At 34.6% G+C, this 27,029-nt stretch overlaps 1 protein-coding gene across 3 annotated transcripts in view; it reads right to left on the bottom strand.

The window, feature by feature from the left end:
- Positions 1-27,029, bottom strand: part of LOC149080697 (serine/threonine-protein kinase 32C-like) — a 135,443-nt gene that overhangs the window by 71,038 nt on the left and 37,376 nt on the right. For 2 of the 3 annotated variants that reach the window (XM_089239911.1, XM_089239912.1), the window contains exon 1: positions 16,826-17,005. The exons of the other annotated variant lie outside the window; for it this stretch is intronic. In XM_089239911.1, coding sequence (XP_089096037.1) covers positions 16,826-16,904 — 79 coding nt within the window. In that variant the 5' untranslated portion in view covers positions 16,905-17,005. Of the gene's footprint in view, positions 1-16,825; positions 17,006-27,029 lie in introns of those variants that run through there. 3 annotated transcript variants of the gene reach the window in all.

The following is a 27,029-nucleotide window of genomic DNA, read 5'->3' as shown; positions in this document are numbered from 1 at the left end:
TGAAACTAATTCTCATTAACTGATGTATGTGTGTGATTGGATTGCCCATTACATTTATATACTCAATCTAATCAATCAATTCAGTCAATTCAGACTCACAAATAGTTTCGCTTACTTTTCTGATTAAAGTCCTAAAGGAATAAAATATTATCTTATATTTATTTTGACATATAAAACTTTCGATAGAAGAACTCGATTATTGAAACGAAAAAAAAAACCCAAGCCCTTTATAAAAAATGTTATTATTCACCACAATTTATTATAATACATTGCTGGTTTGTAATTATTTTTATTTTTCATATATATGAAGTATTACAAATTGAGTTGAAATCGGTGGATATGAAACGAAAAGATACATTTTTTATGAAGGATTTCATGAATTTACCTTTTACGAAATATTCAAATAGACTATATTTCTATTCCGATTCGTTCTTTGTTTTTATAAGAAAACATAGGAAATCATAAAGTAAAAAATTTTACACATGCGAAATTTGGTAAAAATAAAAACTTAGCAAAAAATGAATAAAAATAACGAAATCATACTTGACAACAGTAAATTTAAGATTAGTATCAATTTGATTTACAGGATGTAGAAAAAAAACGAATATTCGAAAGAGGTAATTATATCGGATGAAAAACAACTGCTATGCATTTTGATTTTTAAAAAATGTCTGCAGAATTATTTCTTTTTCTGTATAAAATAGGAGTTCTGTCTTCATCTTTGTACGTTTTTCTGTAAATGAAAAGGTGTTCACACATTTTCAAAATTTTGTTCTTTTTCCTTATTTATATCGTTGTTAATTAAAATATACAAATAAAGTTTATTTGAGAGATTTGTCAAACTAATCCTGTTTTAATTAATATGTTAACGACTATTTATTTTGACAGACTTAGTTTCCTAAATATACATATAATGAAAAAATAATCTGCGTATATTTTTGATAAAAAAGATTTTCTTCGTTTCTTCAATGATTATTAACTCTGAAAAAATTTCAACATCGTTGATTAATTTCTTAAAGTAATCGCTAAAAGTGTGTAACTTAATTAGCAATGTACGTGTTACCATGAAGTAGAACTAGCTTAGTTGCAAATTCTATTAAATATTTGAATATTTCGTAACACATATGACTACTACATGCATAAGTCTATGAAGAATAAAAAACTTTTATACTCATGTGAGCTTGCGTCAAGAACCATAATACATATTATTTTTTATTTGTTATTACATTAAAAACTGTTCGATTATATGTCACGCAATACTTTTGGAAATCTTTTACTTAACGCTTTTGATTAAGAGAAAAAAAAATTAGCATAACTGATCATTTCCTATAAACAAATAAATGTTTAAGGTTAAAATGGGTTCGTATGATAAGAAAAGCAACTTTAACTTTCAGTGTGTCCGTGACCAGACATTAGACAATGCCTAGCGAGTATTGTTCCAGACACATTCAGTTTAAAGTATATTCACGACGCTACTGTCTAGACATAATACGATTTATATATTTTTGTAGATACTTATCTTCATGATGAATTGAACATAGTTTGAAAGTTCAATCTAATTTAATTAACACCTGAAGTAAATGAACAAAAATTATACCGTATTTCAGATAAGCTGGAAATCGAAGCGAAATATACATTCCACACGCAAATTCAGTTATAACTACAGATACTCAAGTACTTGGAGATGAAATGTGGTTTCTTGAAAATAGTTTTAATTCAAATATCGTATGCATTAAATTTAAACAAGCTTCACACAGAAAAACAATAAAGAGTATATTTTATAGTTGTCCATCAGAATGATATTAAACCACACAAGCAAGACAGATCGGTGCGCTATATTGTTTTTATGCAGCGATGTGGTGTTAATCCATTTAGTTTTAACTCATAAAAAGGCAAGACGAACATCATTGCTAATGTTTCAGTTGAGATCCACTTTTCTGTATGAATGTTTACTACCGCTTAGAATCAAGATCAAATTGTGGATATCGGCTAGCTAAGAATCAGCTTCAAAATGGTGAGTATCGTTTATCTATCCCCTTCAGACCCGAGCATTCATTTTTGGGAATTTTCAAGCTGTTTTTGCGTTTTTGATAGTCAAAAAATATATTAAAAACATAAATGTCAGCAAATATTCATTTTTTCTTCTTCAAATTTTCGATTTTTTTGTCAAATTTTAGAGCTTCATAAGTAAAGAAATAATTCCCCTCATTCAGATTTTTTCAGCCAAGATGATGCAGGGTATATTTACATTCATGTACAATTTTTTTCCACAATTTTATTGCTAAATTTTAGGTAATAAGTCGCACTTTCTCCTGGAGAGAGAAGCCATCTTGAAAACATATAAAGTTCTACTTTGAGTGCTGCTCTCTGATGAAAGTCCCCCAAGTCCATATTGACCATATTTCTAACGCAAAAAAAACACACACACACACACAATCCTTTAAATGAGGGCTCAACTTTCTGAGCTTACAAAAAAATATATATATCTACAGTGAGAAAGAGCAACCGTCTGAAAGGGTGGCATGAAATGTCCGTGATGCGACGGAATGGACAAAAAAAACCGCTTCTCTACTAGTGAGACATTAGTCCTGAGCTCATGTTCCTCAGTGAATTTCTTTCTGTATATCAAAATACTGTTCTACCATGTTCTCAATACTTCTAATCAATATCACTCCAACTGCCAATATCAATAATATATATCTTTCACTTCTCTAACATGTATTCTTTTCCCCAATTTTCACTTCGCTGCCTTTGATACGATATTTCACCGAGCAATTCGCCTTTAATGGATCACTATTTTTGTATTGCATTGTTTTATTAGAATTCTCTTTGAGAGAAGGTTTTTTATCGCTTTGAAATGGATAAAAACACATATAGTCATTTGTTTTGAAATAACTTTTTTAATTAATGATGATTATTTTATTGATGTGTGTGTGATGAAGCTTTATATCTGTTCATTTAGTCATTTCATACTTCCATTTAAATTCTATGATTATTTAACTGTGATTTCACTTTACTTGTCACCTATTACTAATTTTTTAATCCGCAACAATTAACAATAATCGTCTTAAAGAAACGAGAATTCTTTAATAAAATTTGAAGTTCATTTACATTCTCGTGAAAGACCTAGTTGAATAATGAATATTCCGTTGAGGTAAACTGATCTCGTAACAAGACGAAAATACAAAAACCATACCTCCCCCGTTGCACCGTAACCATATTTCACACAATTACTTCTAAATGTGTGAATATCAAGATTATAGAGTAAAAATTATTAGCTTAATTGTTGAAATTGAAAAGCGTCTAATGAATTTCAATAATAAATAACAGAGCTTATACTATTTTGAGATAGTTAATTCGATTTTTTGTTCTTGTAAGTACAAAACTGATATTTTTAGATCACCTCTCAAGGCAAGGAAATTCATTAACTTATTTAAGAAGGAATTTAAAAGGGTTAAATGTACTTATCACTTATCGGTGATAGAATGACATTTATTCTAAGCCTATAAAACCTTTATGCTTCTACTTGCATTAAAAACAATTAGATTTGAGCGCTTTGTACAGTTTTGCATAGAAAATATTCGGTTTACTTCAATTTTTGACGCAAATTCGACCAAACTTAACTTCAAAAAATATTTTGAAGACGTCTATAACAGAGAAAAGACATATTTTGAATCGTGTCATCTACGACATCCTGCTAAAAAAGAGAAATTCCATTTCTTATTCTTTTTTTCACAACTCCTGCAAAGTTGTTCGTTCTGAACGGTGAGCAGCTGCGTATTTTGGAAGAATACATTATGTAATATGTACCATTATTGCGTATGTTATTTTTTACGCAGTCAAGTACTGTACTATTCGCCACCACAGATGTAGATCGATGAAAAATATTATTTTCTTTGGATACAAAAAATGTTATGTGTTTTTTTACAAAAGAAAGTCTTAAATTCCTTTTCATTTCACACAGAAGTGATACTTCGCCTGTTATACCAAGTCCTGTCGTCGTAAATACAGTATACTAGTTATTCGCGCGTTGGTTTTATATTTCTCCAGACATATTTAAAAACGTTTTTAATGACATTGCATGAAAATGAGTTTTTAAATTTTTTTATTCTTTTCTCTTTTCGATGAAATTTCAAAATTCATATATATCTACTAAACAGCAAAGTTTGAAAGACGGCTAAAATGTTTTTCGAACTAATTAAATGTAATTTTAAAGCTTAAAACAAAACAAGTGGCACCATATTGGAACGAAAATCAACTTTCTACTGTTTTAATGTCAGAAAAATTGCTCTATGTGGTTAATGTTTGACTAATTAGTATTCGTTAATTGCTTCTTTTACATGGTGGTTCGATTGTTAATCCTACAGCGTATTCGTTGCATGGCAGAGAAAATCTAGGAACATTTATTCTGGGTATTAGATCACTCATATTTTATACGATCAAAATATCTATGCGAACAAATATTTCTTATAGGAATAATAATCACGCATGCTTCTACCATTCAATATCTAGCTGCGGGCAACAACATGATGAATAGTATCGTTTGCTTTATAGTCAGAAGATCGATGCGAATTATTCGATGAGTTTCCACTGGTGTGTACCTAATAAACTTAATCTCATTACTTCCCGTTTTAATAAATTTCTAATATTGCCACGTTTATGAGACTCACTCGCTGCGTAAATATAATAGTGCTTCAACAAAGCGAATTGAAATCGTTTAAAGATATTTGAAATTTCCGTATAACTTGAAGTTATGAAACATGTGCCGCTGTCGTGGTCGAGTGGTCATAGTGACGGACTCGCATCACGAGGATCCGGGTTTAAACCCCACCGTCGCCGCAGTAGTGAATGGTTTTCTGCGGTTCCCAACTTAAAAAGTCTTCCCCGTTAAAAAGTCTCGCCGCAGAGAGCAACAGGCCTACAACGGTATAATTATTCATTCATTACACTTCACTCACTATGAGTTGAGAAAAACTCATAGTTTAAAAATATTGATTGCAGATGGTAGAACTACACATAATCAAGCATTACACAGAAACAAACTTCATGGAAGGTATACTATACGTACGCACACATTCCAACATGTACCAATTCGTTAGAAGTTCCACAGAGGAATACGGACGAGGTGCATGTGTCTGGATTAGTAATAGTTATGAAACATGTATCTGTTTTCGGGAAAGGTTATCTCATGCATTTTAATGGGCTACAGTATACTGAGTTATACAGTATCAATCCGGTATTCTATTTATCATTTTCAAATCAATTAATATATTCTTCATGGTGGTATTAGAGAGAATTCGTATATATGTATATATGCACATAGTTATATTTTGTTAATCACGTCATAAAAAAGTACCACTAGTAGGATAAAAGGCAGTTGTGTAGTTAGTTGAACTGTTAAAAAATAGGCCTTACCAAAAATATTCGATTTTTTTTTAACAACGATTTTTGCAATTTGCGTTTTCACCATTTTCTAATTCTGGAATGAAAATTTTTTGGACGGAGGGGAAAGAGCATTCTTTATATAAATGTTTCTCAAAGTGTACGTCGCTGCTGCTAGAGGCGTCACCAACCTTTGTCAGGGACGTCACGATGAGCTAAAAATATTTATGTGTATTTCTATATATACTTTGGAGTGGTTACTTTATGAATGCACACAATATCTACTCAACTATTTCGGGGAGATGCTGATGAATCATGAATAGGGCAAGGGAGCCGCGAGTGATAAATGTTTGGGAACCACTGCTTTATATAATTAGCATGTACTAACTTTTCTAATTATAATGCAACACTATTTTGCTAACCTTTCTTCAAATAAAGATCTAGTTAACACATTCATTGCCGGTCATATTAGTTTGTGTTGATAATTAACCCTTTACGGCGCACTACCCTTTAAAGTTGGAATTTCAACAAAAAAAAGTTGTAGGCTGTCTACTTAGGCCTAAAGGAGTACGCAGGTATAATTTTGTAAAGATTTCGCTTACCGTTTTGATTCTGTGGGTGTTCGATTAGCTGGAACACTGCACCACTAGAGCTCTGAAAAAAGCGTCTAAGTGAGCATCGCAGTGAAGCGCGTAAATGAGTAGAAGCTTTTGCATATGAATGAAAAAACACTGTATTATATCTGTGTAGCAGATTAAGCATGACCCAGGGTGCACCACGGGGAGACCTGCTACTTTACACCCCATCCCAATAGAAAAAATTCTTATGATTTTTTATGAAATATAGTGAGATAAATATTTACAGTTCCTATATATATACAAGTCCTATGTGCAAAAATATTTACAATCAGTCTATTTTTTGGCTTCATGAAGTTTTTCGAAGCATGTTAGACCCTTTTGATGAAACCACAAACCATTCGCTACCCGAAGTCAATTCCTCAAGCAATTTCAGTGCTTCTGGAAGACTTAGCAGACCTCTCCGCGCCATTTACAGAACGATTAATAATTAATAAAAAAAATTAACTACAATTATATTTACAATACAGAAAAAAATAAATTGTGTATATATATACAAAAAAATATCTATACACAATTATATAAAATGTACAACAGCGATAGCAAAATAATTCGTGCAGCTCTAAGTAAAGATGATGATCGAGCTACTGATAAAATCATCCCTGCCTGAAACCTCCCCACAAAATTAAAGAGGATCACATTTCCTACAAATGGAATATAATATATTTCTTGTTTTTTTATAGACAACCAAACCCTCCCTCGCAGCATCTGAAAAAGCTTGACTTCATTCCCCCAAACAGAGAAAAATAGAAAACGTAAACACAAATGTTTCCTCTCGTCATCGCGTTCGGTTGTGTAATATGATACGAGCTAGTGGTGCAGTGTTCCACTTGATGGAAAACCTTATTTTATTCAACGATACTTCGTGTATTTCTTGCATAAAAAATTAAAAATAATATAGAGTAAATACTAGTTCAGAGCACAGCCAACGATATAACGTAGAAATGTTTTTTCAAGCAATCTTTTTTTGTATCACAAAAAAATATACAAATTTCTTGTAAATACGAGGATTTTAAATAACGCGTCACAGCTGAAGATCATGGATTGCCTTTTGCGGTGACGTCTTCTATGATTGAAAAGGAAAGTTCAAAGTAAATGGTAAACGTCTTTTTATTCATTTATAATTGAATTTAACGGTTTGAGAAACTAGTCAAGTTGGGTGTTCCATGCAGTGCAACACTGAGCAACAAAGGGTAAATTGGGAGGTTCACGCGCTGGCGCGAGATCGGCAGTGAATGTGTTAAGTTAGCTTGCAATTTACCTTACTTTTAGATTTCATTGTCATTTTGTTATTGTAAAACATGTCGTATTTAGTATTCTTCAATACCGGCTTCAATACTCGACGTCCCACAAAGAACCTACAATGCTGTAATTTAACTAACGATAAGAAGCACTTCAGTAACATTCGTTATTTAGACGAACAGACAACTTATTACTTGTCCCTCATAGATCGCTCTCTCTAATGGTTATCAAACTCAGGTCTGACAGCTGAGACCACTTTGGCTCTAACAACTACAAAGAGAGAACAGTTGCTTCATAGCTATTACCACTCTCGTTACCAAGATTAATCTCGTTAGATAGAAGTGCCTAGATTACAGCTCTCTGCGAGAACTGCTCTAATGGAAGCTGATCGATTACCAATATTAGCCGAAGGAAACACTTGTCAAGAACTATGCTTTTTTTAGCCCACGCTACTTTTTTCTTTCCGAAAATTCTTATAACCAAAATCCCTGTAAAAAAATCTTTAGGTTTTGTTACAACTTTCAATCTATTTTTTTCCCAGTCTATGAAACTTTGGGTGATGCCTCACAAAGGAAGAATCCTCTCAGATGAAAAGAGAAGAATGATCAGAGAAGACAATGTTTGGAATTTTCTTTGAAATAAGCGTCAAGAGTGCTGTTCTTCAAGCAGGAAAATGCAAATTTAAGAGGTTTTAAAATGTTCAAAGAGAATGTCTAAACTTCCCTTTTTCAATTTCGTTAAGTTTTATATATATATTCCACATTTTATATAATTTTTAACAAGCTTCCGTACTTCACAGCATTTGCATTTTTTTACTATGATGTGGTATTAAAGTCTGAATATAGGAATTTTCAATCGTGGTAAACAATGCTCGAGAAAATGTTTACTTTTTTCATTCTCACTTAATTTTTATTATACTATTAACTATGCTAAAAGCTTTCGAAAATTTGGCAATTTATTGAATAGACAATAGACAACTTGCATTAAAGTGTATTAAAACTTTTGACCTTTAATATTGAATTTTTTGAGCGTATTTAGCCCCGAAATTTCCGATATCGAAATTAAAATTTCTCATGAAACTAGGTTCTGGTCTGCCAATGAACTTTGGATATAGTCAGTTTGATACTCTGTAATTCTTCCATTGTATCAAATTGTATTTATTGTGAGAAACTGTTAAATTTCGTTGATTTCGAATTTGAATTCTATGAATTTATTTTATGACTAAAACATTTGAAGCTATGCCTTAAGTTTTATTACTATCTCTCTTATTATTATTTTTTTTTTTGGAATAAAATAGCTTTTTATTTTCTTTTGTGCAGCAATGTTAATATTGAGCACACGGATCTCTTGTTCGATAGGTCTCTGTTCGAATTCCGAAAGATTTAATTTGGCTTTTGCAGCAGTTCAGATTCACCTTTGAGTTAAAAATGTCCCATTTTTGTTTACTATACAGAAAAAAACACTGCTAGAAAAAAGTGGAGATTTACGAGAAATTAAATTGCAATGCATTAATTAATTTGTGGCACCTCTTAAAAGCTTTACCTACTTCAGTAATAATCCGAAGTTATACGATAGGTGGGACCAACGATATTCACGTAAGTCGAATTCGCATTACTCGGGGTACGATTCTGTACCTTGAATTATGAAAATACATACACTAAGTGGCCAAAATGTAGGAACACCCCCTCACTCAAACTTTGACTCGACCGTGCAGCACGTGCACTGACGTGATAAACGGATTTTCTGATAAAAAGATTTCTCCAGGTCAGAAGCACCAGTTAGCATTGCAATTTGCCTGCTCATGAGGAAAACAGATTTGAATGAATTTGAACCAACACCATCTGTAGCAGAAAGCCATAGTGCGAGGCTCGTGACGTCACTGAACAAGGCCATTTTAACTATAGTCATTGAATATACTAAAAAAGGGTAAAGATGGCACATGCGGTCGGCCTGCTATATCCAATGGTTATAGGAGAGATCATCTTCTTCAGTGACGTCACGAGTTTCGAGCGGAGGCCTGCTATAGATGATGTTGCTTTGAACGCGGCATGATTGTGGGCGCCAGAAGGGGTGGTTCCAGTATCTCCGAAGCCGCTAACATTCTTGGTTGGTTTTTCTCGTACAATAGTATCTCGAGTCTTCAAAGAATGGATAACTAAAGAAATACTTGACAGATTAAACCGCAAGGAAAGATTATACAAAAAACATTAAAAAAATCCACACATAATCTTATATGAGAATGAGTACAAAAGTTATCACAAAAATTTGAAAATGTACATAAAAAAGGTAAAACAAGAACACTTCCAGGAGAGCTTTAAAGCTTGCGAAAACAATAAAAGATTGCAATGGCAAGTTATTAGAAACAATGTATTAAAAATAAAGATTGTAAAAAAAAGATTTTACTAATTTCTGAAAATTCAACAGAACTTGCAAATAAATTTAAACATGAATTTGTCACAAGAAATATAAATAATGATGAGGAAAATGCTGATTTTTGTACATGTATAGACCAAAAATGCCCTCAGACACTTCAATAAATTCCATGCTCTACCTTAAAACTGAAAGTCGTATAGTGAGACAAATTGTGGCAGAAATTAAAGAAAATGAGGTTTTTCATTTAATTTATTAAATTCATTTGCCCTTGAATAATGGAATAAATAAAAATAAATATTCAGTAATAGTATTTCTGGACCTGAAACGAGCAATTGACTATGTGGATCTAAATATCCTAACAGAGAAACTATATTCAGCCGGTATAAGGGGTATAATATCTTGGAATGGTTTAAATCTTACTACTACGATAGAGGACAAGCTGCCATAATAGAGAAAGAAATTAGAGAATTTTAGGAAGTAAAAAAAGGAGTCCCCCACAGGGATCGGTTGTGGGGCCGATGCTGTTTTAATTTACATAAATGGATTAAGTAAATTAAATCTCAATGGTAACATTATATCTTTTGCAGATGACACAGTTTTATATGTTGAGGATACAGAAATAAACAGTGTGATTAGAAAAAGATCTATCAAAAATAAATCACTGGCTAGTTAAACATAAATTAAAAATAAATGCACAAAAAACTAAATTTATGTGCACGAAAACAAGAAATATAAATGATAGTACAGAAACCCACGTAAAACTGCATACCCACTGCCAATCTCAAACTCTATTAGAATGTGAGTGTTAAGAAATAGGTAGAGTTTTTAATTAAGAATACTTAGGAATAGTTATACAAGATAACCTAAAATGGAACATACATAGTGAAAAGATGATAAAAAAAAACTCAGAATGTATTCAAGGAGTCCTTTATAAACTTAAATACATAGTTGACAATAATTCCTTAAAAGATACCTTCTATGCATGGGTTCACTCAAATATAAATTACGGAATATGTTTCTGGGGAGGAGCGTATTATGAAAACATACTCAATTCAGACAATCTTTATAATAAATTAAGAGAACTCATAAACGTTCCAATAGATAACAAAAAAAATTAGTGCCACATATTGACACTGAGATAGAACTACATAAACAGAATTTTCAAATTTATCATCAAAAATGAAGAATGGTTAATAAAAAATTAAAATAGAACCTCGAATATATAGATATAGAAATATTTATCGAATGCCTAAAAGTAATAAAACATCATTTCAAAAAAGTTTTTGTTACATCGCTCCAAAAATAAACTTCATCTAATCTTCATAAAAATCACACAAATAGTAATAAAATAAAATATTTTTAATATGATCAAAAACACATATATTAATGCAGTTATTTGAAGTTAATAATTGTCCAATGCATGTTAATAGAATTAATTATCTCATATTGGTTTGAGGAACATGATCCATGGTTTCAATTGCTTCAATGGTTAGTAACAAGACCTCAACCCAATAGAGCATTTGTGGGACGAGGTTGAAAGGTCTGTTAAAAGATCCGAAACACCACGTTCTAATCTGAGGGAATTACGAGCTTCTATTTCGTTAGCATGGGCTAATATTCCTCCTCAGCGGTTTCAGGAACTAGTAAAGTTTATACCTAGAAGAATATCTGCTGTCATCAAAGCCAGAGGAGGTCTCACACGATAGGTGAAGCAGGGTGTTCGTAATTTTTTTGTCGTATATATACATATACGACAAAAAAAAAAAAAAAAATTGAAAGCATATAGCTCAGTGCAAAACGAAATCAATAAAATGAAATTTGAAATTTGAAAGTTGAAACAAATGAAAAATTGATAAATTGAAAAATACAAAGCCATCTTTGGGTCCTTCATCGGGGGAAATACCACAGAGACTGGCCAGAAATAGCAAAAACGTTTGTGAAAGTACTTTAGGCCTAAGCCTGAAACGAAAGTACTTGTCCATCTACGTTTTTGATGATGTAGCACATCAGAAGAGTCCAACAAACGAATAATTCCCTCACAAATACCTTTCAAACTTATAGCATGAATAAAACTATGAATAATAAACAAGAGATGTGAAAAATAGGCGAAACACCACATGCAATAAAAGCTTACACCTTGATAAAGTAAAAAACTGTCTTGTTGGTTCATATAATAACTCACGTGTTACCTCCGATGTAGATATTTGAAAGTAAAGAAGGAAAGCTGTTGCCAGCTATGGTTTTCATAAAGTTGTTTAATGATATTTTTAAAAAAGTTTTTCCCAATATTTTAATTGTAATTAGTCAGAAAATTGGCTATAAATTTGAAGTCATTCCTTTTGTCGTAGAAACCAATGAAGGCTGTTTTGTTGTGAATTTTGAGATTTTGAAGTCCAATAAATCTGCTGAAATGTGGTCATTATTGGTTTTCTTCAAATTGAGAGTGTTCGGATATATTTTATTACTGATTTCATGAAAATTTAAAATGAAATTGATAAAACCATTAACATTTTCGCAAATTGAATTTTCATAATCGTGCAGAAAAGTATTAGCACTGGAAAAACTAGAGCCCATAGAAATACCAGTAATTTGTTTCAATAAATCCATACCATTAAATAGGTAGTTTTTGAAAATGCAGAAGTTGGAGAGATTTAAAAAATCAATTTTTGTCATATTAATACGTTTTCATATTTGTCAAATAAAAATTCCCATATTTTTAGCAAATCATCTCATGAGGGATTTTTGTAAATAAATTCTCAAAGTCATAGGTTGCGATAGATTGTATATTTCCTTTCCTGAGATATTCTACAATTTTTTATTATTATTAATAATGAAACAAGTATTTCCAGTATCTATTTCACCAAGAATTTTTTTGAGAATGTGAAAAAGTTTTAAATTATATATATATAATAGTGGTGTTATTAATTAAAATTTTGAGCAGTAATATAATAATAAAGAATTTTAATTCTTCAATTGGTCGAATTGAACAATTAAAATACGAAATATGATGAACTTTGATAATACGAAATTTTATGCAAAAATGTCTTGGAGAATCAACAGCTGAGAGAAAAAATATAAATTTCATTACGTGAGTATTAGAACAAAACGATGCAGACAGGTTTTAATGTAAATAAAGCAACAATTTTCTACAATTCTATAACCTGATGGAGCACAAAAATGGATATTCACTTATAACGAGAAGTTCGTTGTACAACAATTTTCCTCGTGATTGTGAACTGTCATTATAACGGACTTTCAGTGTATGAATGGACGACGATTGTACCATTTGCTATTCAACCCATTCTCATTATTTGGCAAAATAGGATCGTGTTTTTTATTTTCCGATGATCAAATGACAAACCCAGCAATGTCGCAGTTTTCTACCCCCCCCCCCCCTATAGTTTCTATATATATTTATACAAAATGAAATGCTTTGTGGATTTTTTTTTTGTCATTTTCTTTAGTCTGTGTCTCTTATTTCGTCTAGACTTCGATGAAAAACAAAAGTTTTCGGTAACTATCATGGCGATTTAAAAATATTGTAGTGAAGAAGAAAAACGATTGGGAAGTCTATCAGAAAATATTTTAGTCAGTGATTCTAACGGTGATGGTTTTCCCTCAAGATGAGACACAGTCTGAAAAAAATTCTATAACAGTAACGGTGATATTTCTGGAGAAATATGAAGAAAGTGACAGAAATAATGACATAGCTGTTCTCAAGTCCTTTTAAACACATTCATATTCTGGAGCAAAAATAGATAGCACGGGATATTGATATAGCAAGACCAAGAAACGGCTCTCTTTCCAATCATGTGGCATACCTGGAAAGAAGGAGGCTAGTTGTACTGTCTTCAGAATTTCAAAATGAACAGGAAGTGCTGGAGACTGTACAATTACCAGATTACTCTATTCGAAGAAGACTTCAACAGCATCATTCCCATGGAATGAAAGCAAAAGTATGAACCTACTTTACTATGCCTCAACAGATAGTAATAAACATCACAAAAATATATGTTGCTTGCTTTAGTAAAAGCAAAAGGAGTGAAAGGATTTAGGAATGCAATAAGTGAGGAGGTTGCATTTGGAAAAATGATTTGAGATTTACCACATTTAACAAACATACCGGAGTACAACAATATATTGAAGATATACAGGGTGTGAAGTCATACCTTTACACAACTTTTATCTAAAAACCTTTGTTGATAGAAACATACTTGCAATGAGAAAAAAGTATGTACGTCAATAACGTGCCCATTTTATATAACACAGTAGGCTCTCGATTATCCGGCCGTGCGCTACTCCGGTCTGTTCAGTAATCCGGCGTTTTTAGGCTGGTTTTCTTCGAGTATAGAAGAGGAAAACGTGCCGTTGTGTGTATATCTGAACGCAGAAGTTTATATCACAGTGCACCCCACTTAATGTGATCACATTGGGACGCAAGGTTTCTGATAATAATAACCAATTGATAACTATATCCGAAAATGTCCCGAGTGTAAGTATGATTACCATATGTCCCATTTGGTTGAACGGCTTATGGAAACTGGACAAGACTGTTTTTCCTTCCAACATATCAGGTTTCAGGATGTTAAATCGTGCTTTTTTTTTTAATTGTTCTGAAACAGGATTTTTCCTCCCTTTGAAAGCTATGAAATCATTTTTCTTTATTCAGAAATTGTGAGGACTCAAAATGGAACTGTGTAATGTGAATTGTGAATTACAATATTTTTTATAATGAGTCGAGATAAAGTAATAGATCTCTCTTGTTTAAAGCCTTCCGTTTGAGGAACTGTGAATATGGTTAGTGCCGGATTAGCTAGAGTCTACTGTATCTAAAATGGGCGCGTTATATGCAGCCCTTAGCAAAATGAATGACGTTTTATTTCATTCATTTTACTAAGGGCCGTATATGTACCGAAATACAAAATTTAATTGTTTATACGGTCTCCCATCCTCTTATTTCCAATTAGAAAGTTATTGCCATGTCATTCTGAGAACAACATAAAAAGTGTAATATTTAAGTGCAATATCTCTCTCCTCTGAGATATTGGTCATTGAGAGTTAAAAGGACATCTCAGAATTTAATATACTGCAAAATGTTTCAAACTTTTTCTTTAGTTTGTACCTTAATATATGTTGTTCTTTCACTCGTTTTTTAATTTTTGAACTCAAAAATATCTTGGCTAATATTACACTTAGAAACAAAGAAATATTTTCTTGGGCTCAGAATAGAGAGGGAAACAACTTTCTAATCGGAAGCTAGAGGAAAGGGGAGCATATGAAGAATGTACACTGGTGAAATAAATTAAGAGAATTTGCATATTTTATCGAATTTCATGAAAAGAACTGAATTGAATGTAAAACCACTGCTTCTAGACAAAAATGCAAATCTTGTACGTCAAATACGTAAGCGTACACGTGTGTGTACGTGGAGCCAGTAGAGAAACAGGCTTCATAAGCGCGCGTAAGTTAAGACGCATTTCGTTCGCTAGCACACCTCAGCGAATTTCTTGGTGTTATTTTGCAGCAATCGGTTAATTTCAAATTGTAACAATAAAAATAAGTAACCACCAACGTTTAGATGATAGAATGAGGTGGCGAATTGTGGGGAGGCTAGAAGCAGGCCAATCTCAAGTCCAGATTTGTAGAGAGTTCAATTTAACGCCCAACGTCGTGTGTAACTTATGGAAACAGTTCCAGGATACCGGATCCATCGAGAGAAAGCCTGGGCAAGGTCATCCAAGAGCCACGACGGCCAGAGAAGATCGCCATTTGTCGATTATAGCGAGGCGTAACAGGAGTGCTACAGCTTCTCAGCTCTCTCGTGACTTGTATGCAGCCACAGGAACCCGTGTATCAAGGGTGACTGTTTCCAAAAGACTTCATGAGAGAGGGTTGCTTGCAAGAAGACCTGCTGTTTGCGTCCCGCTCACTTCATCCCTACGGACAGGAGAATCCGTTTATCATGGTGCAGAGAGCATAGAGATTGGAGTATGGATCAATGGGCGACCGTTCTCTTCACTGATGAGTCCCGGTTCGGCCTAAGCACCGATTCTTGCCGTACGTTCATATGGAGAGAACCAGGGACCCGCTACCTACCCTCCAATGTCCGCGAAATCGACCATTGTGGCAGTGGAGGTTTAATGGTCTGGGCAGGCATCATGTTGGATGGCCGCACACCTCTCCATGTCTTTGAAAGAGGCACTGTGACTGGTGTGAGGTATAGGGATGAGGTCTTGGAGCCCTATGTTCGCCTTTTCCGGGGTGCAGTTGGCCCTGAGTGCATTTTAATGGACGATAACGCGAGGCCACATAGAGCTCTTCTGCTCGACGATTTTCTAGAGAGTGAGGATTTTCGCCGGATGGATTGGCCAGCCAGATCTCCAGACATTAACCCTATAGAGCATGTCTGGGACGCTCTGGGGAGGGCAATTTCAACTCGCAACCCCCCTCCGGGAACCATCCAGGGAATGAAAACAGCGTTGCTGAACGAGTGGGACCAATTGCCACAGGAAATGATAAACTGTCTTATTTCAAGTATGAAATCACGCTGCGAGACCTGTATATCTGTGAGAGGGGACCATACCCCCTATTAACCCATTTTTTTGTTTATTCTGCAACCGCTGTTTCATACCTTGCGACTCCAACGAGTGTTACGCACGATCATGCGTGTGTATTACAATTATTGAACGGTTATTTGTTTTGTATTGTATCAATGTATGTACATATCAAATTTCATTAAAATCGGTATATGATTTTTTTTAGTATTGCTATGTTTTCTTCCGTACTGACAGGAAAATTAGATCAGATTTTTATTTACCTCAAAAGGAATTTAAATACGATGCGAATAAGTTGGTTTTAGTTAGCAACAATTTAAGCTTCGAGGATTAAAACTAGACATTTATACATATGAACTATTTTTCAAAGATTTGCAATTATCAATAATTCCATACACTCTGTATCAATCAAAAAAATTGGGAAAAAAAATAAAAATTTACAAAACTGTTTTCAACTTGATATCTAAAATAAAAAAAAAATATCGATAACTATAATTTTGAAAACTTTGTTAAAAAAATTTGCAAAAATGAATTATTTTTGCTTGCGAATGGTTTTGCTTGAAAAAAAAATAAACACGAATTATTTTACACACGAAAATAATGAAAAATGAAAAAATATAAGTAAAAATAGCAACTCACTTGTGGATCTATCTGTTGCTATTTTAGCCACGGCAGATTCGTCACCCTTCTTGTTTTTCGTTGACGGACCGCTGCCCATTATGACACGAAATGCGTTGGAAGTTTGTTATATGGTCCGGTAGTTATCGAAATTGAGACTTACCAGCAATTCTATTTATTGTAGTTCGAAGAATGATTGCTTAGATAGGAGTATGTGTTATAATTGTTGATTCGGATTTCAACGAGATCGAAACCAAGTTCAAATACGTGCATCAGTCTATTGCCGTATTTACTCATTTTTTAAAAACTAGTTATAATCAGATGACATCTCATACAACATGTTGCATACATTATATGATTTCGTGCATTGACGTTTCACAGATGAATCTACTTTCTCTTGAGAATCGGTTTCAAAAATTGAAATAACTGTATATTTATCCCTGATTCCAATCGAAATAGATAGTCATATTTCTGTGATCCATTTGTTGGGTGAAAATTTTAACAATACAAAGTAATGCGTAAGAACAATTTCACGTTAACATTATTCTTTCGTCGAAGGAAAACTTTTCTTAGATTGAAAGGAAAACTTTTCTAAGATCATCGCATAAATTGACGTTCAAAATTTCTGAAATTGTTGACAATTATTTTGATTTTTCAACTTAGGTGTCAGACTGTCTCTCAAACTGGGATTCAATTATGCTTACGGACATGAGTTTTAAAAACATTTCATAAATCATACATAAAGCTGAATTTGAGATTCCTGTCAGTTTCATCGCACCAGAACGTTATTCAAATTTTTTTCGTAGTATCTAACTTATCAATCCATAGTAATTACACTCGTCTATTTTCTCGATACAAAGCAACATTCAACAAGTGCTTAAAAAATTCATAGCATCGAACAATCGGATAGAAAAAAAGGTAACGTAGTTCACAAGAAAAACTGAGGATGTGTTTTTTTCTTAGCGAAAAAGTCTGGTTTTTCCCACGTCGATGAGAAACAGACGCAGAACGAACACCGAATGGGACGTTTAAAGTTTACGCTCTGAGAACGGGAGCCAGTGAAAATAGGAAGACTCTGTGGCGTGTCGTGTATCGATTCCCAACAGCGTGTCGCTAGTTTCTGAAAGCTTCGCTGGCTCTGCACGTTCCCCGGTATCTCTTCGTTGGAAAAGATGACGTCAGTTATACTCCGAATCCCGATTGGCTCATGTCTGCTCTATATATATACTGTACTCACACATATATATGTCCTGTTATCACACATTTTTACTTTAATACGACGAGTATATTTCCCATGGTAGTCAATTGTAATCTATTACAGACAAGTGAGTACGTCATGAAAATACATCGCAGAACAGACGTTCAACTTGATGAGAAAATGATTATATGAAAACCAAAGTATACTGTAGAACCTCTCTCAACCAGCCATCCTTTTACCGGTTCTTTCCCAACATTTTGCAAAAATATCTATCCTTATTCGATTTTGTATGTTATCTCATTACGGGTGTGTGTTCAGTAATTCTGGAGTGCAAGTTCCTTTTCTATAAAGCAGTATTTCTTGTCCTTATTTCGCTAATGCCCCCCCCCCCCTTCGGACCACATTTCGTTCTCGTCTGTCCCCCCCGTTCATTGAGGAGTGAGACCCCTTTTTTACCAATTGAATTAATTTTTTGACTAAACTTTTAGTGAACGAAAATTTTATAAGTAAGAACGATCTCGTACCCCTAGGGCTGGAGTTCGATGAGCTTCCCTCATGTTAGGATTCTATGCAGGGCCGTCCAAAAATCATGCCACCGCATGTGCACCTCGTAAAATTTACTCAGTCTGGGTCTTTTTTCACTGGTCTTAATCACCTGTCATGGCTACCCTTTCACTTGATTTCTACCCGGGACACCTTGACCCTTTAAGCAGTTTTTAAAATTTCCTGATCCACATTATAACTCGCGACCATTGGAAATCACTAAACCTTCTACAAATTGCCACCTATTTTCAAGAATAATTTTTTTTCCGATTGCGAGCTGATAAATGCTCACCTCTTCAACAAGAAACCAAACAAATTGACTCCGCCCATCGCTTCTATTTCCCCACCAAGATACAGACACCTGCCATGAAGTGTGTGACTTCCTAGGAAGTGAAATACTTTTTATTTAAATATTTTTGTATTATTTATACTGAGGGAATTTCTTTACTATGCTGATAGGAAGGGGAAAAAACAGTCTCTCTCTTTCTTTCTCCTTCTGTTATCTAACTTTGAACAAATGCTGACTCCGCCCACTGGCAATTTATTGATTGGATGGAGGGGAATGGGAAACATGTTTGACTGTAAAAACTTTTTTAAACCCGAGATATTTTTCGGAATAATTGAAATAGAGCAGATCAAGTTCGACGAGAAATCTCGGGATTTCTGCTGTAAGGGTTAAGATATCCCAAGACCGCATGAGGGCCATATGAGTCCAGGTTGAGAACCATTGCTATAAAGTATTATCACATGATTTTTATATTAACAATTTATTAGCTTTATCATTAAATAGTATGCGTGCGCAGTATAATGCAATAGTTCTCTATGGAGAACCCAACAGATTCGATATACTGTATAATGATTGCTTTTTAATGTAGAATTCCAGGCGCGTTGTTTGTTTTTTTAGTTCTCACAACAACACATTGGTAGTCTATGCAGGGCCGTCTTACGAGCATCAAAGGGATTTTTCCGAGGCCCTCTACCTGTTTAGAAATGCCTGTCTATCACACAGTTTACCCTCGAAAAACTTAACGGGATCTCATCTTCATGAAGCCCTTTTGCACTTGGGGCACCCGGACTAGGCCTGGGTGTGCCCATAAATTATTTTGAAAGTTTCAAAGTAGCTGAAGATACATATACTGTTTCGGAAAAACAAAAAGTGCCCGAAATATTGAGTCTACTCTTAAAAGATTATCTATCTAGATCTTTTTTATTTTCTGCAGAGAGAGAGAGAGAGAGAGAGCTTCCCTTTAAATAATTTCTCCAGAGGAATCCGGTAGACCAGCAAACATAAAAGTTATTTCAATCGATTTTTTTTTTCATTTCTTTCACTTTGATTCGGAAGATAGACAGTGGCATTCCAAACACCTCATATGCCTCAGACATACTTAAATGCACACTATGGACTCATACGACAATTTCCGGCATACACCAATTCGTTTAAAATTCCTAAGCAGTGATTCCCAAGCCTTTCTGCATTCATGGCGCCCTTTGCTTGTGCGTCTGCAATCTAGTAGCACGAGATAGCCACTGTGCGATCGTGCGGGCATCATGATGGACTCATATCGCGATGATCCAGGTTTGAACCCTACCAGCGGCACAGCGGTGGTTGACTGGAGTGAGTTTTTTTCGGTTTCCCAACTTTGAGGTACGAATGAGGTACAAGCAGGCTTTCAACGTAGTATTTGCATAACACGAAACTTCAGGCATCGCGGCCAGTTTTACTTCTACTATGGAAAATAGATGGTAAAACCTCTCGAAACGTGCTGTGGAACGTAAACATTTTTTATGACGCCATGCCGTGAAGTCGGGATCGGCTTGAGTGTGTCCATAGAGCGCTTTAGTTTGCCGAGGTAAGAGGTTATTGGCTCCGGGACATGTTCGACGAAAATCTCTCCAGGCAATCTCAGCGTTTGACCGAAGACCATTTCGGCAGTGATGGCGTTGAAAGCATGTTCGGAGGCAGAGGAGAGCCGAAGGAAGACTGTCAACCCAATCACTTGTCATGCTAGCCTTCAGTACATGTTTGAGCTGACGATGTTTGCGTTCGATGAATCCGTTTGCTTTAGGGTTGTAAGCAGTCGTATGGATGTGGTTTATTCCGAACAAACTGTTGCATTTGTGGAATAGATGCGATTCGAGTTACGAACCCTGGTCCGTCGTGATGGTTCTGGGGATTCCATATCGTGAAAACCAGTTGGCGTATAATGCTCGGCCACAAGTCTCTGCGGACGTATCTCGGATTGGGATTGCTTTGATCCATCTTGAGAATCGGCAGATAACGGTTAGAAGATATTCGTAACTTTGGGAATTCGGGAGTCTACCCACAATGTCGATATTCAGATGAGCAAATTTCTCCGACGGCACAGAAAAAACTCGGAGAGGTGATCGGGTGTGTTTGTGCACTTTGGTTCGTTGACGGGCGATACCATTAGTGATGTCTCGTTTCATGTTTGGCCAAACGAAACGTTCGGTGAGAAATTTTACAGATGCTTTGACCCCTGGATGGCATAGAGAATGAAATTTTTCAAACACTTGTTTGCGAAATGCTGGGGGAACAAATAAACGCGGGACTTTTTGCGAATGATCATCACAGAGGTTCAGTCTGTATTCAGGAAGAAACGTTCGTTGAATATTTAGTGAATTTTGATTGCTTGTCGAACCTTTGATTGAGTCGAGAAGTTTGGGAAATTCTGGATCGGTCTGTTAGGCGTCGGCCAGAAGAGTGTAGTCGATTTCGCCGAGATGGAGTGCGTCAGCTTGTAACCGAGACAGAGCGTCTGCTAGAGTGTTGAGAATGCCAGGCAGATATCGGATGTCAGTGGTGTACTCGCTGATGTAACACAATTGTCGTTGGACGATCGGAGACGCTGACTCAAGTTTCTGGTGGAATGCATGGGAAATTGGTTTATGATCAGTCACGATGGTAAGGTGACAACCATGCAACTGATGGCGAAAATATTTTACTGCTAGGTAAATAGACAGTAGTTCGCGTTCGTAAGTACTCTTAGATTTTTGAGTAGAATTGAACGAGATACTGAAGACAATTAAGAGTTTAAAGCGATCGAGTAAGCCGACGGGATCCTTATTTGGGGCGGTTGTGGTAATGAGCTGCCACAATGAATCCCGCCGGTTGGCGATGAGCGTGGACAGCGGCCAGTTGTGTGTAGAGCAGTCTGTCGAGGATCCGGAGGATGCGTTGATGTAATTGTCATGAGTCGAAGGAAGTTCGCAGAGAGCGGCCCTGGCATGCGTGCCACTGGCATTGGTAAGCAGTAAAAGTCGAGCTTTCGGACGCAGATGAGCAAGTAGAGTTGCGTCTGCGAGCGCTTGCTTGATGACGGTGAAAGCTTTCAGCTGCTCATCCGTGAAATCGAGAGCACACGTGTTGGCTTCTATTTACCTCTAAGACAACGTTGGAGTGGATCGATTATTTGAGAACATAGAGGGATGAACCTTTTGTAGAATGCGATCAGACCAGGAAAACGTTTCAGTTGTTTCAGAGTTTTGGGCGGTGGATAGTCTTTGATGATAGCGACTTTGTCACGGCTTGAGACCGTGAGCGTTAATGGTATAGCCCAAGAAAGTCAGTTCAGGGACAGCCAGGACTGATTTGGTGGCATTGAGCACGAGACCATAGGCGTCCAGACTTCGGAAAACTTCTTCCAGGTGACGTTTGTGGTCGTCGGGTGAGGCTCTGTACACTAAGATGTTTTGATCTGATCATTTGATCATTTTTGTCGCACCACGGTCATTTTCTGCACACGAGGGCTAATTTAACCGGGACCTACAATTTATTGCCAAATCCGAACAGCAGGCCTTTTTTTTAATACTCATCGAGATGTTGTTGCGCTAAGCCCTCGATGTGAGGCTCCCTGCGGTAGCAATTTTTTCTGCGGTCATGTCGCCGTTTCGGTTGTACCCTTGTGTCAGGAAAGTTTTCTGACAAGGACGAACCAGGTATCGAACTCGCGACACCTCTAAACATACTTTGGTACTTTAGGCGAGTATCTTATTGAATTGGCTTATTGAATAAGGTATAAAATAAACAATCACACTAAAGATTCAAAAATAAAAGCAATGTAGACTTAGTAATAATTTCTAACAACCAAAACATGATGGTAAATTACTATATTCTGTTGGTAGAAAAGTACATACTGTGCCATCATTTCATATCGAAAGTATTCTTTCTCTTTATCTATTTTATCTTTCTTCCCAAAACTCTGTACTTAAAAAAAAATCCACGAAAGAAAACTAAAAACAAATTTTTTCACATCCAATAAAAAGAATCTATTCAAGTAAAATACACACAAATTATTATAATTTTAATATATTATTTATATTATATTATTAATAGAGTCTGGAAGTGTTCAGTCAAAATGTCATAAATGTCTTTTTTTGCCAATTTCACACCTTTTTTGTAAAAATGCCTTTTTTAAATTTTCCCTGCCGTAAATGCCTATTTCGACACTGTTTTGTGTTTTTCTAAAAATTTCAGAGGCCATATTCTGTATAACTTCAATGTTTTAGGCATTAAAAACAGTTGCTCCATTTTAAAAATTTCAATTTTTAGTATAAATATATCAGAAAGCCTCACCCCTCCCAGCCCCATTTGAATGCAAATAGGCGTAAGTGCCTCAGAGATAGAAATCTGATGAAAAAAGTGTTGTCAGGCATAGAAGTGAGAAAGTTTTTCTTCTCTGTCTTCGTCATAGCTTTCAAATAGCAATCAATGTACCATCAAATTCACGTTAAGAGTTCTGATTAAAACATTCAATCATTTACTGCAATTTATTCATTTATTCATTTATTTATTTATTCATTTATTCATTTATTCATTTATTTATTTATTCATTTATTTATTTATTCATTTATTCATTTATTTATTTATTCATTTATTCATTTATTTATTTATTCATTTATTCATTTATTTATTTATTCATTTATTCATTTATTTATTTATTCATTTATTACAATTATTCACTAGTTGCATGTCACCTGATTACGTATTTAGTATTTGACCAAATCAAGCCGTAGCGAGGGGGGGGGGACGTGGGGTCTGTTCCCCCCCCCCCCCCCGAAATGTGAGAAAATGACCGAAAAAAGGGAAAAAGATGTCCAAATCAATTGTTCTATCACTCTGGTCCCCCGAAATGAAAGTGGTCCCTCTTCGAACGAAATTTCTGGCAACGGGCCTGGATCAAATCACCTCTAACCTAAGCTTGAAGGATTATAAACACTTCTTTTTAGCATGATATTATGAACTTGGCTGGCTTGAATAAAAATACAGTTATTATAACCTAATAAAGAACAATAGACGGTGTAACGGCAGCAAATTTTTTAACCAAATTCCGGACCCTTGATATATTAGTTTTTAGTTAGTTTTTTTTTTAATTCATTAAATCATAAATGCTTTTTTTAGTGCCTGTTTTAAGCATTTTTAGTGCCTTTTTGCCTGTCCGTTTTCATAGTTTTTAGTGCCTAAACTTCCTGTCTCTAACTATCAACAACAACGGCATTATAAACAAAATTCAATAAACACTCATCAAAATATATTTGAACAGCGCATTTCGTGAAAAAAATTGAAAATACTTTCTTTTCTATTCAAATCTGGTATCATATTTCCATGATTTTCGAACTGTTTCGATTTGAAAGTATGTATTCATTTTTGTTATTTTAATATCAAAATTGTTGCCCGCTTATTTTAGTTGATATTTTTATATATAAAAAAAACGACATAGGTATTCTGTCTCAAGCTATTTAATCCCCCCCCCCCCAAAGAATAATAAATAAAATAAAGAATTTTTAAAGACATACAAAGAAAGGAAAAAAAAAATACTTTTTTTCCGAATAAAGAGAAAATTTAAAGACATTAAAAGCATAATGCGTGGGTAAGGGGAAAACTGCTGAGAGCACAATCTCAAAGTTTTTCACCTAGAATTTGTTTGTTTTTTTTCGTAAGTAGAAAAAGCTATGAAATGGTTTGAGTAATCCTGTGCATTATAAGAAGAAAAATGTGAAGAAAAAAAAAATCTATGGAGAGAAATTTCTTTACCTTCAAATTCTTGCTCTAGATGTGCTCTCAAAGCGACCAAATCCCTATTTAATGAACGCTCCTGAAAATCTTCCGAAATAAAATGCAAAAAAAAAATAGCGTGACAGCTAAATGATTTGGTGGTATTTCGTCTGCCGCATCTACGTAACAAATAAAATGAGTTTCTGTTATTATTATTTACGGGGGTTTCTTTACTTCATCAACAGGAATTTAATTATTATTTTCTAACGAATTGTGATTTTTTTTCTTTTCCCGCATCAAGAAATAATTAATTATGTTCAAATATATTACTTAAGAAAATTTTCTCGAAAAACTCTTGTAGATACGAATTTTTCCCATCTGAGATATATTAACGATTGATTGTTGGGGTGACTTTTTGCCGTAATAAATATTTTTTTTGTACTTTTTTTTTTTGTTTTGAGCAATGAATACGGCTTTTGCCCGGAAGAAACCACATATGTGTACGATTTTTAGTTTGTTCGTAATATGTACACCGTGTCCAAAAAGTCCTCATACAGGCCTTTTTCTTCTCAACCGTTGGTTATAGGATATTACTTTCAATCAAAAAAAGTTTTCAAATGACGCTTTGTGGAATACGTCCAAAATGATGCACTGAAAAATACTAAATTTAATTTTTGTACGCTTCCACTGTTCTGTTGGCGTCTCTTCTGAGCCCAACAAAAAACATTCATGTTTCTGAGTGCAATATTCGCTGAGATATTTGAGTTCAAAAATCACTGAAAATCAGTAAAAAGCATATATCAAGAAAAAAGTTTTCTCTATGCTTCATATGTTGTTCCTTTCCTCATTTTCAGCGATTTTTGAACTCAAATATCTCAGCTAAATTCTATTTATTTTTATTGGTGGGCTCAGAAGAGACAAAGCAACGCAAAAGAGAGGTTTTACTGTATATAATTATCCTAATAATTTATTGATAGTTGTGCAAGAGAGATAGAGAAAGAACAATTTGTTGTTCTTCAAGGTTGCTTAACTTTAACATATAAACATCCAATTTTCAGTTCTGGAACGTGTCTTTATCGACGCGACAGGTAAAAATAGTTTGTTGTGTCGAAAAAGTTTTTTACGCGTGAGGCGTGGTGTTTACATCCTTGAGATAGACCATGCGATGAGTATTGAATTAATTTTCCGTCTGAAAAGCCTTAACAAGATGTTCAGAGTTTTCGTTGACTTGTGGCATCAAAATACATCGCAAATCCTTTTCGCTTAATTAAAGGTCAAGGCTGCTGATTTTTATCGCGTGCTCGATCGCAAGCACGTTGCTGAAATCTTCAATAAAGATCCAATTTTCTTGAATGACACACAATACCAGAACTCAAATTAATTCACTAGAAGTTCGGAAATAATCGCATCTCTCAAAAAGTTTCAAATAGCAAAAAAAAAAAAAATTCGTATATTTCTTATCAATTATAAATTTATTAGGATAAATTGTCTTCAGAGTACTCAATCGATGCTACATAGAACCGATAAATATTGACGTTAATTATGCAAATTGGATTTTTCTGGTCTGGATGAATAATCCATTGGTTTGAACTTGATAAAGACTTGACAAGACAAGAATCTGATTTTTTGCTTGAATTAGAGATATACAGTAACACGAGCAGATGCACATAGCAGAAACGGATAGTATAAGATTTCAAGTAAATACTAACACACAGTAGTGTCTCGTAACAACATCTGTACTGAACTACTGATGGTAGTGGTTTAGCACGTGAACGAAATAAAACACGAGTAATATGCATTGCAGAAACAGATAGATTTGAGATAAATACAGACAATAGTGTCTCCTAACAAACAGTTGTATAGATGAAAATATAGTTCATCTTATCCGATGAAGAGACCAGTAATGTTGTTATATGCCAGGGAAGGAATAAAAATCAATCGTGTTATCTCGTGAGACTAAGCAAAGAGCAAAAAAATGGTAATGGTCTTTTTTTTTTATGAGAAAGAGCACGCATTCTTAGCCTCTGGGGCTTATTTGCACGCAAATCAAAAAATAACAAAAGAACGTCGCATCGTCAGGAGTCCATGATGTAGACATTGCAGTAAGACACGAGTGGCTTCCAATGTGTCCCTTGGAAGAGTAAAATAAATATAAATGAGATGAACATGAAATGAGATGAAATCAGTTATAACTGATACCCATATAAAGAATCAAGCATACAGGAAACGAATGAAATATAAAAGCAGAGAAAAAAAGATATCTGAAAAAAATTGAAGAGCAATAGACCTAATGGACATTAAAGGAAAAAAGAACGTAACACGAAAGGAAATTTATTGAGATTCTGCAGTCTTTATCCTTCTGATAAAAATACTGTAGGAGAAAAACGAAAATGTCTCAAAGTTTTCATTCGATTATTTTTGTCGCACCACAGTTATGTTCTGTACACGAGGGCTAATCAGACCGGAACCTA

Source organism: Pholcus phalangioides, unplaced genomic scaffold, assembly GCF_987345545.1.
Source record: "Pholcus phalangioides strain wild (caught in Gottingen) unplaced genomic scaffold, Ppha-v1.0 ptg000011l_1, whole genome shotgun sequence".
Lineage (NCBI taxonomy): Eukaryota > Metazoa > Arthropoda > Arachnida > Araneae > Pholcidae > Pholcus > Pholcus phalangioides.
Note: the sequence above shows the minus strand (reverse complement) of the source record. Positions and strands in the feature narration are given on the sequence as shown.